Raw genomic sequence first — 15,790 nt, 5'->3', positions numbered from 1 at the left:
TCTTATTTGTTTGCTCTTAAGGTTTTAGGGTGATGCATTGTGACCATATTTTTTTAACGTGAGTTTCCTATGTTAATAACAGTGGAGTTATTAAGAAATGTTGAAGTTCAGCAGAAAAATGGAGAGTAGTCTTGGGCTTGATAGTTCACACTTTTACGGAGAATTTATCTTTATGTAAAATAAAAGGCTTGTAATGCAGACAGACGTTTAAAAGTTATCAGTATCTGCTCAATTAAAGAATGGGTGAATTTTCACCCATTGCATGAGACACTCGGGGTGGAGTGGAGCAATAAAATCAAAGCTCATTATTTTGAAACCTTTGTCTGGATACAAACCCACAAAGGTTTTCTGACAAAATATAACTGTCTAGAACTTTCTATGTAATTTAACAAGTTAAGTGTAATAAATCAAAATGCAACCCTATTCCCATAATTTGTTATAATTTCAGATGTTCCTAAAGCCAAAAGAAAGAGAATGCAAAGGAAAAATAGAGAATCTGATAAAGTTTCCAGGAAAAAACAAGAAAGGAAAAGGAAATCCCTTGAAAAGAAAATGGGAAGGAGGCATCGAGAGGACAGAAGTGATACTGAGAGCAAATCAGAAAGAAATCACCGAAATTTGAGAGAAGCACACAGGAGAGATGACGTATCAAAATATCGTCACAGAGATGAGTCCAATGGCAGAGATGGGTACCATAGTGGAAAAGATAGGAACCATGAAAGAGGTAAGGATCTAGACAATAAACACAGTAATTCAAAACCGAAGAAAGCAGAGAGAAGAGCTTTCTTGTCTGATGATGAAAATTACAGACACTGGAGCAAAGATAATGGACATCACAGTAGAAAGAGAGAGAGATCAAAATCTGGGGAGAGAGCCCATAATAATTCAAGTCCAAGAGAGGAGGAGCAAGAGGACCGATACAGAAATGGTTCAGAGAAACATAGAGAGAAGTACAACCGTTATTCTGACCAGTACAGAGAATCCAGAAAGAACGAGGACAGACGAAGGGAAGACTCCCCACACAGACGAAAATAATACCTAACCAGAGTATGAAATACATGTGCATTTCTGAGCTGTTAAATCTGTATTTTAAAATCTATTACTGAACTTTCTTTAAAAAAAAAAAAATTTGTACAAAGTGATAGTTTGCATTTGTAAATTTTATCAGACTTTTTCAAATATCCAGTACCACTTTTTTATAACTATTGTATTGAGTCTTTCTGTTAAATTCTTCCTTTGGAAAGATGAAGCTTTTTATTTTGTGAATAAAACCATTAAGATCTCAGCGAAGTGGGTGTTTTTGTCACTTAGTTTCAAGTACTTATGATTATAACTTTATGGTCTAAAAACCATTGGGTTTTAATTTTGCTTGTTAATTGAAAGTCAGATATTGAGACTACAGTGATAAATGTAAAAAATTCAGATTACAAGGTGAATGTTCCATGAGAAGGCTTTATACAAATTTTCAAACATCAGCACGAGCACTTCAGGAACTCTGTAGCTGTATATTCTTTCAAGTTCGCAAACATGAAAGCAAGTTTGGCCAAAATTTTCAGGAAATGCTTCAGTTGATTTTTCTTTTTTCTTCAAGAGTTAAAAAATTGGAAAAGCAATATTGCTGTTTTAAATGTCACATTTGAAAGTGTGTCAACTTGTTCTGTTACTTTTCACAATGTTTTTTAATACTGTAACATCCTGAGCTAGTTACACTTGTGATCTTAGACACAGGGGGAGAATAAGTTGGTGGTGTGTTTTTTTTGAGGTGGTTTTTTTTTTCCAACTGTGAATTTGATTTTTAAAGTCATAGACTTCAACTCTAGCCCTACAAAGGAAGTGTTTAAGAAGCATCTTCCCCAGTATATAAGAGAATAAGAAATCGAAATAAGAGGTATTTCAAACCTTTTAGACTCTTTGAACTACATGGCTTGAAGTGCTCAAGTGTATTGAAAGCAAAGTTTACCAAAAAAAAATTCAATTGCTCTAGCAGTTTATAAATTGTTCTACCTGGAGTCTTTTGAAGTACCTAGCTCAACATTCATTGTATGAATAATGAATGAAAATCATCTGGTTAAGACTCTAAATCTCATTAGTACCAAAGGAGAATTTTGAAAGTCTTTTGACATGAAAATAAGAAATAGTGTGGACGTGGTCAGTAGGAAAGACAGAGGTGATAGTTGTATATTGTGCAGTTGTTGATGCTGTAAGACGACTTTTTTTTTTTGTTTGTGAAATGAACACAGTTGCTGGGCATATGAGAACTTACACGTTTGATGTGTAAATCATCGTTCATTTTGTATAAAGCATAGAAAATACATTTGAGCTGTTTTATAACAGATAATAGAACAATTCCTAAGGAAATAAATCAGTTTTGTCTAAACATTGTCACAACATTTTTCTAAGAAAAATGTCACATTTATAATTTTTTTCTGTATTTAACAGAATTTATTTCTGCAAGTTTTCATGTGATAAACAATTTTCAGTTAAAAACATTTGCATGGAAAATAAATTCATATTGCAGAGAAAAAATAAGGTTTCTATCTTGCTATACCACACAGCTAAAAATGCTTTAGTGGCCTCATGAGGTATGTTGTTTAAACTGTGGTGGTTTTTTGTCCAAGGCACTTAGCATTTTCAGAATGATCTGTGCATTTTGGCAGTGTGTATTAATCCCAGGAAAACTTAATTTGAAATAATGCTTTCTAAAATAATTCTTCTGATAATTGTTAGGCTTCTTTGAATGCTCTCTACGAACATTATTGACAACGATCTGTACTTCATAATGGTTTAATTGTACGAACTTGATCTAGAGTAATACTCCCCTTAGTATGTTATGGGTTTAACAGCATAAATTTATTAACCCATAACTTTTTATATATATTCTGTTCAAGTTAAAATGCCTGTTAATTACATATTTAATAAATGGAAGTATATTAAAACAATGTGTGAAAACAAAATGTTTATTAAAAAATAAAGCATTTGATCTCAGACATAACTGATCAGGAAATGCCAGCTTAAACATCTCCAATTTTTTTTTGTTATTTCATACAAGCTGATAAAAATATTGTGCCGTTTGGTGAAAAAAGGGAGAGGACAAGATTAGGACTTGAGCTGGGGTCTTAGCCGCATTCACAATTTCTTAGTGGTTTTATTTTTCATTTCCAGAAATACTAATAGATATGTAATAGAATGACCTATTAAAAGTAGCTATTATTTTTACCATTACTATGATAAGCAGGTTATTGTTAGCTAAAAGCAGTAAGACAATGAGCGGTCGTTCCGATGTGTGCTGAGAAGAATGTGCTATGACACCTCAGAAGTGTCTCCAGCCCAGAGCCAGCACTGACAGTGGTCAGTAAATACAGAGTGCATTCTCGGTTTTTAGCAGACCATTGCTTAAGGACTTCCTGAGCCAGAGGCACTGTATGCAGCTCTGAATAAGGCCTCACCCATTAAGTGGCCTGATTCTTTAACTCATTTGGGGGGAATTCTACAGTATCCTGTGCCAGAAGTTCAAGTATTTTACTGTACAGTATGTGTAAAAGTGTTTCTTTTATAGCTTCTGACTGATCACTTTCATTTTCTACCTTCCGATGTGTTTTCTGGGTAACTGTGTAGTGTCATGCTTGCCATCTTGTCTGTGATTTTATAGGCCTAAACCTGTTGTGTTCTTTGCTATTTCTTTTCCAGTAATCTTCTTGTGTGAGACCACTCCATAGCCCTGATCATTCCTCCTGCCCTACATGTATTTATTTTACTATATTCTTTATAAAGGGGAAAAAAAGTCAAAATACTATGTAGTATTCAAAACTAGGATATTCCAGGAGTTGCATAGTGATGTAAGAGTTTTGGGGGTTCATTTGTTTTCAGTCCATCCTTTCAGTTGCTGTGGAGCTGAGTCATCTATGGTGATCCTGGGCTTTCCTTCCTCAGCAATAACAGCCAGCTGTAGACCATGCGCAGTAACGAAATGACTCATGTGTCTAGTCTAATTAACACTGGAGGGCTAGGTTGTGTTTTGAATACCAGTTTTGACTGCAAGACTTCAAGAAGTGGAGGTTCTATGACATTCTTCACTATTTTGTGCGGTTGTTAATCCTTGTTACCTACAAGCATGATTGAAGCAGCCTAGCTTTAGCTTCTGACAATTGGGTCTGGTTATGGCTTTGGTTAACAGACTTCTGCTACTGCAAGTCACCTAACGTGGGTACTTCTGGACTGTGTTCAGGTAATGGCTTGTCTGGCTCTCAGATAAATGGCAAGCTGCTTTGGTCTCACTGAACTGCAAGTTTCAGTCACAGGTGCTCTTGACTCAGAAAAGTGAAAGTGTGTCAGGGAAATGTGCTATTTATTGGCCCTGTAAGTAGCAGCTCTACCACTGGCCTTAAAAGTGTGTTTGTTATGAGTGTTATCATAGTGATGCTGTGTTGGGCATCTGTGCCTTGGTCTTCACTGTCTGTTTGAACATGGAACTGTTGGCAGTTTCTTGGGTTTGCTTCCACAGTCCCTGGTGCTGGTTGGCGTTCAGGTACGAGCTCTGGCTGAGCGAGGCTGTGTGCATTAAGCCCCTTCGCCTGCCAAGGGAGGCAGCTACTAGAGGAAACTTCAAGACTCAGCTGGGTCTGAGCTGTTATAAACAAAAAAGATGTTTGGGAAGGAACTTGTGATGACCTGTTCTGATCTTGTATGCTTAAAATTCACCTTTCAAAAGCGATTGTAATATCCAAGTCCAGAGACACAGCAAGAGAGACTGCATCGCTTTTGCTAGGGCTCCCTGGCCGAGTTTCCGAGTTTCCTCACAGTGGCATTAGGTGGTGGTGTAGAGAGCAGCTGCTGACTCACCCAGTGAGTTCACCATCTGCGTAGGAATAAATCTCGACGGAAGTGTTTGTGGTATTTGTGAGAACCGTAATTCTGTTCTCTAACTATAATTTTACTTGGAACAAGGTCTGTGAAGCTTATATATTCATATATATATTGAAAATTAAATTCAATTTTGAAAATTACTAGTAGTACTAATTTGATTTAGATGGTATGTTATTTTAGCGGAGAAGTGTGGTGTTTTTTAATTTACTTAAGGCTCCAGTAACATACTTTTCTTAACTTTTGAATGCAGGCTATAGTCTGAAATAGCTTAGTGCACCTCAGCCACCAATAAATAAATGAGCTAGGGTGGACACTTCAAGCTCCAGTAGCAATTTAAGTGCCGCCCTGTCATTAAATTTGTACAGTTTTTTGAAATAAAAAGACAGTAGCTCATCTTCATTCACCGTTCTTAAACTACTTTGAAGTATCTTCCACTGTTGAGGAAAAGTGCCTGACCATAATGCTAATTTTCTTGGAGAATCAGAAAAAGCAAGAGTCTATTATTATGATAGTAGAGAAAATTTACTCATTTCTCTAATAACATTCCGAGAGCAGGGAAACTTTGTCATTAAATTCATTTCCAATTAGATAAGTTAGTATTTTTAAAAAGCTTTTTTATTAATCTAAATATATGTTTTAAGAAATTGCAAAGTAAAAATGCAGAATAAAGGGATATTTTAATTAAAACTCTAAGTAACATATACTGGTGTCCTGGTTTTGTGTAGCAGCAGGGGCTACAGCGGCAGCTTCTGCGAGAAGCTGCTGGAAGTTTCCCCTTTCTTTGGTAGACCCGGCCAGCTCTAGGGCAGACTCACTGCTGGCCAGGGTGATGGTGACAACGCTGCTGTGATGTGTTTAAGAAAGGGAAAATAAAAAAAAAAAAAAACTTTTTAAAAGAGTGAAGAAGCAGGGGCAGAGAAGGGGAGGCGGGAGCCTTGTTGGCCTTGCAGCCCTCACCCTCTGGCCTCCTGCCGGGCAGCCATCTGGGCCTGACTTGGCCCAGCCCAGCTGACAGAAGTGGAGAGAGGAGATGTGAAGAGAACCTGAGAGGTGTCTGCCTGAGCTGATTGTGAAGAATTTTTTGAGAGGCATGGCTGCAGATGCCAAGGTCAGTGAGGCAGGTGGAGCAGAGATCCACCTGCAGCCTGGGGAGGACCCCATGCTGGGGCAGGCGGATGCCTGAAGGAGGCTGTGGCCTGTGGAGGGCCCGTGCTGGGGCAGCCATTCCGGGGGGACTGCACCCTGTGGAAAAGGACCCCACACTGGAGCAGCTTGTGAAGGACTGTAGCCCATGAGAGGGACCCCACTCTGGAGCAGAGAAGGAATGTAAGGAGTTCTTCCTCCAAGGAAGGAGCAGCGGAAAACTACGTGTGATGAACTGACTGCAACCCCCGTTCCCTGTTCCCACTGTGCTGCTTGGGGGATAGAGGGAGGTGGAGATAATTTGGAATGAAGTTAAGCCTGAGAAGAGGGGAGGGGTGGGGGGAAGTTGTTTTTATTCTCTCTCTCTTTATCCTGCTTTGGTTTTATTAATAATAAATTGAAATAGTTTTTCCCAAGTTGAATGTGTTTTGCCCATAATGGTAACTTCAATGATCTCTCCCTGTCCTCTCAAACCTTCAGCTTTTTGTTATCTATTCTCTTGGAGGGTGGGGAGAGTGAGTGGAAAAACTGTGCAGCTTGGTCCCCAGTGGGTCTAAACCATGACAATTAGTTAAAAGTGACGTGAGTGAAATATTACTTTATATGCTGGAAAAACTTGCGGTCACTTCAGAGATGTTCTGCTTTTTATATGTTTTCCTCAAGCAAGTCTATAATTTGGCTGAGACTAGTCAGGGGTTTTCTTTTTTTGTCTACTCCTTACGACTATCATCAAGCATTTTTTTCTAACTTCAGGGAAAAAAAAAAGAGAGAGTGCAACTTAAAACCTTAGTGTTGGGAAAATGTTTTTTAACCTGTAAAATAGTTAAGTCCACTAAGAAAATAAACTGTCAGATTTTGACTCTGTTTAAGCTATGTCCATTTTAAGTTATCTTTCTCCATTATTTTGTAAAATAAAATGGGGAACAAAAATTTTCCTGAGGGAGAAAATAAGCTGCAACATTTCTTGAAAGAAGAGGGTTGGGGAAAGAGCAAGGGTGTGGAAGAGGATGCAAAGCTCCAGGAAACAAGAGCATTTGTCCTCAGCGACAGGGCGTCATAGCAGGTAAGGAAGTGAGGCTGAAGCTGTTCTGCTACAGGTGTGTAGGTGCAATGCTAATTGGCTTTAGCTTGCAGACTGGTATTGCTCCTTAATTACTGAATGGAAATGTGCATTCTCCCTTTAAAGTTGCTGGGCTTCTGGCTTCTTTTCAGTTGCTTACCTATTGCTTTTGGAGGTACTTCATGCCTCAGTCACAGCTATGAAATCTCTTACGCAATTTCAGATTCTGGGCTTTTTGTATAATAAAAAGCTGTATAAAAATGCCTTTGTCACTAACTTACCTGAAATTTGGTTTAATTTGAAAATGATTCCTTATATTTTTGTCTCCCTATGTATAAGCCCATTCCATCTCATAAAGACTGGAAATTTTCAGCATCCTTTTTTACTCTGGAGTCATACTTAGGCTATTTGGAGAGAGCCCATTGATTTAAAAAGGAGAAGACTAAGACCTTTCATCTGGCTGGTTACAGATGCTGCTCCTGTATTGACTGTGTTTGTGTTGCTCAGTATTCCTACTCTCATTAGGCTTTTCCTCATTTTCTCCTGCTCTAGTTACAGGGTTTTTTTCCTAGCATTTCTGAACTTTGTTTTTTATCACATGCAGTGTTAGCCTTTTAGAAGAGTATAATGCCAAAAATACAGATAAAAAATTTACTGTATATCACTTGTATAATGCATCAAAAATGATCTTTAAAGGAAAACTTGGCTAAAGGAACAGTGTGCACACACATATACCGTAAAGAACAAGTGAGCAGCATGCTTCTTGCCCTCTCCTTACCTCGGAATAGTGAGTTACAGGATAATTGCAAATTGGATGAGGTTGATCAGTCTTATATTTGTAAATGTTTCATTCTGATTGCCTTTATTTTGCCCCACCTTTTCTGTGAAGAAGTACTGATGGAGTTTTGTAGGTTTCTGAATTTCGGTAAAGAGGCAATTGAAGGGTCTTGTGAATTGCAATATTCCCTCAGAGGAGCTATGGTGGTGCTAGTAACAGCAGCAAAAGTAAAGAGGGGTCAACATACAGCGTAGGGTTGGATCCCGTAGGCTTCTGTGCGCCTGTAGGAGATACTAAGAGTTGGTATCTTCTTACTGGCAGACTACGTAATCAACCTGAGTCCCTTGGCTGTAAAGGCTCATGCAGAAGCTCATGGAGAGTGGTGTTCGTTGGTCAGCCAGTTTACCCATCCCTTATAACTGGGCAAGGCTATTAGGAGGAAGATGCATCTGATAGTCCCCTCCCTGTCACCCCTCACCATGCAAGTTCAGGGCTGGGCATGTTACTTTGATGTCCATTTTGGTGATCATTGCTCCAGGAATGTTTCAAGCAAAGTAAATGGTAGGTTTGGTCACTGCTCAGCCACACAGAGGGTTTTCAGCATGGCTGGCTTGAGCCCTGTCAGTCTAACCTACTGTGACTGCTTTACGAGTCATAAGGGAAGAAAAATCTCTGCAGCATACAGTGAACTGAAAGAGCCTCTCTTGGCTATAAAGAGAGTCCAGAGGGAACACCTTCATTATACTAAGGTTAGCTTTTGCAAATACTTTCCTCCTTTCCTCCTTCATCTTCTTCCTTGTTCTCAGTCGTAGGTGGATGTCTCATGTGAAATTCTGAAGTGTCCCAATTTTTCATTTGGGAATGAGAAGTGCCTAAATAGTTAAAGAACTTGAAAATCCCCCTGGAAAAATAATGTGGGCCAGTGGCACCGAAGGGAGAAAGATTACACCAATTCATGACTGGTCCCTTTTAGGTGTCTCACAGCAGCCCTTTATTTTACTGTTTCAATCTTCAAGAGAATGCTGTCCTCCCTCTTACCACCACTGCTTACTGCTGGGCGCGTTAAACACATTTCCTCAAGGACATGCACACCAGATCTCTCTCAAACTGTCCTCCCCTTTCTATCACCCGTGTGTCCCTCAAAAGACCTCTTTCTGTTCCCTTTCAAAAATGGCATCTTGTGCCCCAAATCTGGTGTGTACATCTTGAGAAGCAGGCTCGAGTCGTCAATAGGGGTTTGTGTGGTCTTCTCTGGGTCTCCTTGGTCTGTTAACCTGTGTTAATAGACTTCAGTGTCGGGGAACTGCCACGGTGGACAGAAAGTTGCATTAATTTGGGGGCTGAAACAGCCAATTGAAAAGTTGGTATATGAGATCATGTAATGCTAGGGGTGCAGACAGCCTTGGTGGCTTCCTCTGAGGAAGGAATACTTAAGTGATGACTACCTGGAATGGGGGATCCGGTTTTAATGAATATCCTTTCTTTGTTCAGGCCTTGAGGCTGGATGTCTGGTCCAAAGGCTCTCAGTCTTTGATTAGATTCACAGGGGCCACTTCTTCTTGTGCTACACGCTTCGTTATGAGTCACCAGAGGTGCTTAAAAAAAAAATTGAAGCCAAACAACTTACTTGATCAGTGATTGAAATGAGAAACTGAAAATATGCATTTTGGGGGGAAAAAAAAAAAGTCCCTTTGCAGCTCTGTTCCTTCCTGTCCTCTTTTCTCTGTGCAGAAAAAAAAATACCCTTGTTATACCTCTTTGTAGAAGAGAGATGGTGCATCAGCCTGTTTTGATCACTGTACCTGTTTGAAACAGGAATTCTTTGACATGTCATCCACAAGCGCTTCGCAGCCCAGCGTGTCACCAGCTCTTGCTGAGTATATTGATGTGACTATGGCTGTGAGGAGAAACTCTGAGGGTGGGTTTGTTGCTACGCCCGTGGCAGGGAGGGACAGAGCCTCTGTGCTTCTCGTGGAACCTCAGGCTAAATTCATCCCTATGCACACAGAGTTGGTTTGCTTGTTTCATTTTGTAAAGTAATTCTTTCCTTCCATTTCATTTTTAGCTCTCTGTTTACAGAGGCACAGATGTACTGGAAAAGTGTATCTCAGTTTTCCACATGATATATCTAAACATACACTTACACTAGCTTACAAAGTCTTCTATTTCCCTTCTCTTTGTACAGAAAAGCTTAAGGTTAGTCATATGTGCAAATTCTTATAGTTAATTGGAATAAATTTTTGCTATTTGCACTCTCTGTAATGAGCTTTATCACTGTACTATCTGAACAGCTCCCAAACATTATTTTTCCTCTATAAGCTGTTAAATAGTACAAAATGCTCATATCTTAATGTTGTGAAATCTGGCTGGAGAAAAAAATCATATGTAGTACACTAACTGTGTACTACTGTGGTGATGCATGGTGTATAATGTCACCGAAGTGGACAAATGTGTGTTGTGTGTTTTTGTTTTTGTTTTTTTTTAATAGTGCCTAGTGACAGGCACTTCAAAAGGTGGGATTACAGATGCCAGCACTGTTAGTGTATATTTTGGTGTCACATCCTGATGTTTTATATATATGCAATTATACTTTCCTTTCCAGGATAACTGAAGTTGGAGCTGAACTCGAACAGTATGCATGTCCAGATGAGGCTCTGCCTCGGGACGCCAGGGAAGATGGGTGGCGCATCCTGTGGTCTGCGTGCCTGTGATTACCAGTGTGGTAAGGAGCAATGACTGGGTTTAGTGCAGAGGATTTCTACCCAAGACTCGAGGTCTACTTCATTTTGGGTGCATATATAATCAAAAACATTCTTTGTTTCACAGTATTTATAGGAAGGCTTTATTTCCATAATTGCAATTTCACTGTAGTTTATAAAAAAAAAAAATATAGTGTGAAGACCAATTGTTTTAATGATCTGGATATCATACTCCAGTGAAGGGAGCATGAGTTTCAAGGTTAGTTGCATGGCAGTTATCATCAGTCTGTGAAATTCTAATTTTGAATGACAGGTTTAATTTGCACTTTAACCCTAGCATTGGCTTTAACTCCATCTTTTTCCTTGTTTCTAATAATTCCAGGCTTTCCTTTTTCTGTGAAGACCATTGTGATACCTTTTTATTAAAAGAAATTAGAGGGGAGAGGAGAACCTTATATCTCCAGAAGTCCCCTTTTATTTTCTCAATAAGCTTTCTGCTCCACCTGATTGTTCTGAACTACATGTGAAATATTTAGTTCCTTATCAGTCAGTGTTTCAGAAGAAGATGCCACCAATCTTGCAGGCTTTATTATGGAATCGTCTACAACATTAAAAGAAAAAAGCTGTAATCTGTTTTAAATGTGTTATTTTCGTTTTCATTGAATGTGTCTCCTATTATGAGATACGGCAAGAAGCGCTCATTTTCTCTCCCATATAATATTCATTATTGCCAATGGCCAGGGCTAAGTGCTTTTCTATTAATCATTTCTGTAAATTCTTCTTCACAGTTTCACTTTAGAAGGAAAGCCTTCAGAGCCTATAATCATTTCTATTCCCTCTCCTTTCTCTCTCGCTCTGTCTCGTCTGTGACTGTCTCGTCTGTGATTCTACGCTGTATTCTGAGGCCATCAAGCACGGCATCCCAGTTGATGGGACCATACCACTAATTTTCAAAATGATATTGTATTTTCCATATTATTTTTTTTGCTTTTTCTTGTGCTTTGGAACAGTCTGTATGTTTGCTTTTTGACAGCCACTGAATGTTGATTAGGGAGATTGAGCTGTCCAGAGCGATGCTCTAGTCTTTCTTCCACAACAGGTACACCAAACTTGTATGGATAATTCACAAGATTTCCTCTAATGTCCATTACCATGTTCTTGTCAACAATTACTTTCAGCTGTCATTGTGTTGGCCTTTCAACTAATTCAAGTTCTTTAGTTTCCTATTGCTTTTGTTCCAAGTAATTTTTACTGAACATTTATCATGTAACTAAAAATGAGGTCAGTAATTCCCCTAAAAACCTTTGATACAATTTATACAACTGACAATGTGAATTAAAGGCTTAAATCATTGAAGAAAAGATGAAAATCTTTCCAAGGGGATAATTCAAGGACTTTAAGTTCAACTACATTTTAAAAGGTATTTAAAGAGAAAGGTATGAATAAGATAAAGAGACTGGGTGTGAAAAATCCTCTCCCTTGCTGTGGCTCCAGGTGGTTTAGCAGTTTCGTTTGGATCTACTTCAGGAACAGCTAGAGTTTAATTTGTTTCATGCCAAGGACCAAACCAAGAAGTGAAATAAAATATTTTACCTACCAAAAACCATCTTAATCCCTTGAACTGCTTAGTTTAATCATCAGTAGACATTACAGAGCCACTGTGTCCCTGACTTGCTACAGCAGGTGACAAAAGCAGGAGGAAGTGTGAACACAGCGTTAGTCCCTTTGGAGTTACTTATCCACTGCCAGGCTATGTGCTACCCAGACGCAGAGATGCAGCAGTCTGGCACGCAGCACAGTAAGAACATCACATGCAAAAAGGCTTGAGTGCAAGGCCGAGGACAGCACTGCCACATCTCCTTTGGTTGCTCTCTGCCTTCCTTTATTGTTAAGTGCTTCACCGTGCCCTTCTCCCTGCCCTCCAGCTGGCTGAATCCACAGCAGGACACAGGGACTGGCTGGCAACTGAGGGAAGCAGACTGCCGGGAGGGAGAGCGATGTCCCAGGAACAGCCTGGTGCTGGAGCCCAGCACTGGTCCCTGGCACTGGGTCTTGCTCAGATCCTACCTGACGCAGCCCTGAGGAGAGCACACAGGAACCCCTGGGGTGACTTATCCAAGCTCATACAGGAACAGGAAACGATCTCCTGGGCTATGATCTCCCTTACTGTAGTCAACATTGCATAAAACGTGCTCTGTTTAGGTTACACGCACACTCTTCATGCGCGCTGTCTGTGCCGGAGAAGCTCCGAGCTGGACAGCAAGGGCTGGTTGTGTCTCCCCAGTCTATTCTGCAGATTCTTCACTCTTCTCTGAAGAGAGTTGTAAGCAAGTTCTTTCATCCTGCTTTACATTACTTCTAGATCCTAATCTTAATCATTGGTCTTAAACAGGGTTGTAGTTTACAACACGAAAAAGCAAAATACTGCATACTTAACTTTCAGGTGTTATCGATGTAGAGGTATCCACCACCACCCTCAAAATACAACCTGATTTCTAGAGGAGAGGGGAGGAGATCCCCCAGTTGACACCGGTTTTAGTTGCAGTAGACAGGGCAGAGAAAAATGATTGAAGTATTTTTTTGTCATAGCAAAATTTTGTGGGAGAGGGGGATTTTTTTTTTTTTGTTAGAGACCTGTATTACTCAATCAGAAGGGACCACCTGGTGCAAGGTTCACCCAGAAGCACCACTTGCCACAATGCGCCGAGAGCCAGGTACACACCCAGCCTTGGCCCAGCGGCGCTGATGCCGCCCAGCTGGCCCACACAACCAGGGCTGCAACAGGCAGCGACCAAGCTGCAGCTGCACAGAGCTCTTGAGAAAGTTTGTTTTTTTTTTTTCCCATTTAGTATTCCTCATTGTACTGCGAAGAAAGAATGAATGCAGGCTCTTAGGGGGAGCCCCTCGCCCTGCTACGTTTCCTGTTGTTTTTAAGCTCCAAAGGGAATCGGTGGAGGTTGTACAGTTTTGTGGGACGATGGCTGGCAGTAGAGAAAGTCATGCCATACATTGGTTTCCTTTGCTGAGACACAACAGCCTGTTTGGGCCACGCGCTTGCCAGACTGTCACATATTTTCAAAGGAGCCAATTTCCTGTGCCTACTGAGAAAAGAAATATGAAAAGTTGTCCCTAATGAGCTAAAATTGTGAGAGATAGGGACTTATGTGTAGGTGCAGATCTGAGCAGAGCATCACTTTGTCTTCCTCTCAGTCTGATCCCAAAATTAATTCATTCATTTCTATGCTTGTTTCCAATAGGAATTTCTTGTTATAAGAAAATGAGACTACCCAGTGTCTTACTTGATTCTTTCCTATTTGCCCATGTTGTGCAAATGTAAAAGAAAATCCTACTCTTTTAATATATTTGGATTGTTTAGTGTAAGGAAGGTTGTTTTTAATTTTGGCTGAGCACTGCTGCAGCCGCAAATGCTGATGTTCTGATCAACTGAAACATTCATTTCACCTTTACGGTGAGGGAAGAGGGAAAGAGTGAGTGCACATGAAACATTTGGTAAAATATCCTGTAGGTTAATAGCTCATTTACCTCAACTTATTCAAATTCCAATCAATTCATTTTTCAGCATAATTACAGGATGGACCAACTTTGATAAAACCTCCCTAATATATAAACTGCTTTTGCTGTTTTGTAGATAAACGTGTATCTGCACACTGAAGCATTCTCTTATCTATGTGGAAAACAGAATATTCATCAGTGGAGGTTCCATTAAATGGTCATGGTAGGAGCTCAGGGGGAATGTTTCCCCTTTTTGGCACATGCAGTAAATCTGGTTCCAAAATCTGCACATTCTCCAAAACCTGTAATAGGCCTTGAAAAGCCCACAGAGATCCCTGTGCCTTATGGTTTTATCCCTGGGACCGTGGCTGTCTTTCCTTACAGCCTGTTGCTGGCACTTGCAACACCCAGGAGACAGATTTGTTCCACAGCCAACAGACGCTTCATGAAATAGAAACATGATGATTTTTTTTTTTTTACCAGTTCTGAGGAAGCACAGTGCCTGGCTCAGGCCCATGTGCCCTGCAGAGATCCCTGACCAGAAGGTGGCTCAGCCCCGTATCTGAGACGGTGATGGAAGGGTTTCAGAGCCCACCTCCCTCTGGTCCAACATCATCGCTCTCTGAGGAACTCAGAGTCGTAAGAAATCCACTAGTACAAAATTAGGTGTAGCTTTTTTTTTTGCAACTGTAGTCTAAGCAATGCACTTCTGAGATGTGAGAGCTTCCCATTCTGCTTTTTCTGTTGACAGTGCTGAAGCTATGCTTTTTTTCGTAAAGGCAGAGCTCACAGTAGCACAGATTTTACCTTGCTCATGAGGTTTGATTTGCTTCCCTGTGGTTACATTTGGTTTGGTGGATACTATTTTGGTGACTGTTCTTTTTTTTTGGAACTATGTAATCATATGGAGGCAGCTTTTGATCTGTTTAGTATATAATTAAGCTGTATCTATTGCTGTCTTCTTTCCACACAATGAGCGAGTAAATGAATGAATGAAAATTTGCTGGGAAAAAAAGCAACTATTTTTTTCAGCTGAGTTATAAATTCAGATGTAGAATTGAAGTGTTGATATAATTTCTATTCTATGAGAATTAATCTCCTCCTAAAATCTTAATGTACAAGATACAACAATCTAAGGAAAGATTAATTATTTTAAAATCGTGTGGGACATAGTGGGACATTGTAGGGGTATAATTTTGTAAGGCTGTGGAGTTGTATGTTTAATAAGCAGCTATTTGATTATGCATTGTGTTGCATTTAAAAAAAATATACAATGTAATTAAAAGGCTGTGTATTAAAAATAATCTTTAAAGTGAGGAACCCGTCTTAAGTTTCCCAAAGTTATTTTATTGCATTATCTGCAACCTAAAATTCAGTAATCGCAATATTACTCTTTAACCACTAGTATAATCTCAACACTTTTGCATGAAATCCCTATTTTTTAAAAAATGGTATGTCCACATAATAGATCTATCCCTCCTACTGGTTAAACAGAATTAACTTTCTGGAACTCCAATGAATATACGTATGCAGCATAAAAACCTGACGAAAATAGGAAACCAGAATAATCTAGATCTTGTTCTTGGTCACCTTCTGCTTCTCTTTCTCTGCTGTTCTTATGGCACAAGCATGCTCCTGCAGGTGTCCAATTTCTGTGCCCTGTAGACAGATTTATATGACTCATCCAGTGTGTCTAAGAGACATCCACCCTATTGATGCAATTTCTCACATTTC

The 15,790-nt window shown here is 39.7% G+C and overlaps 1 protein-coding gene across 3 annotated transcripts in view; it reads left to right on the top strand.

Annotated features, from left to right (window-relative positions):
* Nucleotides 1-1,290, top strand: part of CWC22 (CWC22 spliceosome associated protein) — a 31,410-nt gene extending 30,120 nt beyond the window's left edge. For all 3 annotated transcript variants that reach the window (XM_086751395.1, XM_086751394.1, XM_086751393.1), the window contains exon 20: nt 449-1,290. In XM_086751395.1, coding sequence (XP_086607521.1) covers nt 449-1,035 — 587 coding nt within the window. In that variant the 3' untranslated portion in view covers nt 1,036-1,290. The remainder of the gene's footprint in view (nt 1-448) is intronic.
* The last annotated feature ends 14,500 nt before the right edge of the window (nt 1,291-15,790 follow it).

This window comes from Chlamydotis macqueenii, chromosome 6 (genome assembly GCF_036417535.1).
Source record: "Chlamydotis macqueenii isolate bChlMac1 chromosome 6, bChlMac1.mat, whole genome shotgun sequence".
Lineage (NCBI taxonomy): Eukaryota > Metazoa > Chordata > Aves > Otidiformes > Otididae > Chlamydotis > Chlamydotis macqueenii.
The sequence above is the reverse complement of the archived record's forward strand: the minus strand, read 5'-3'. Positions and strand labels throughout refer to the sequence as shown.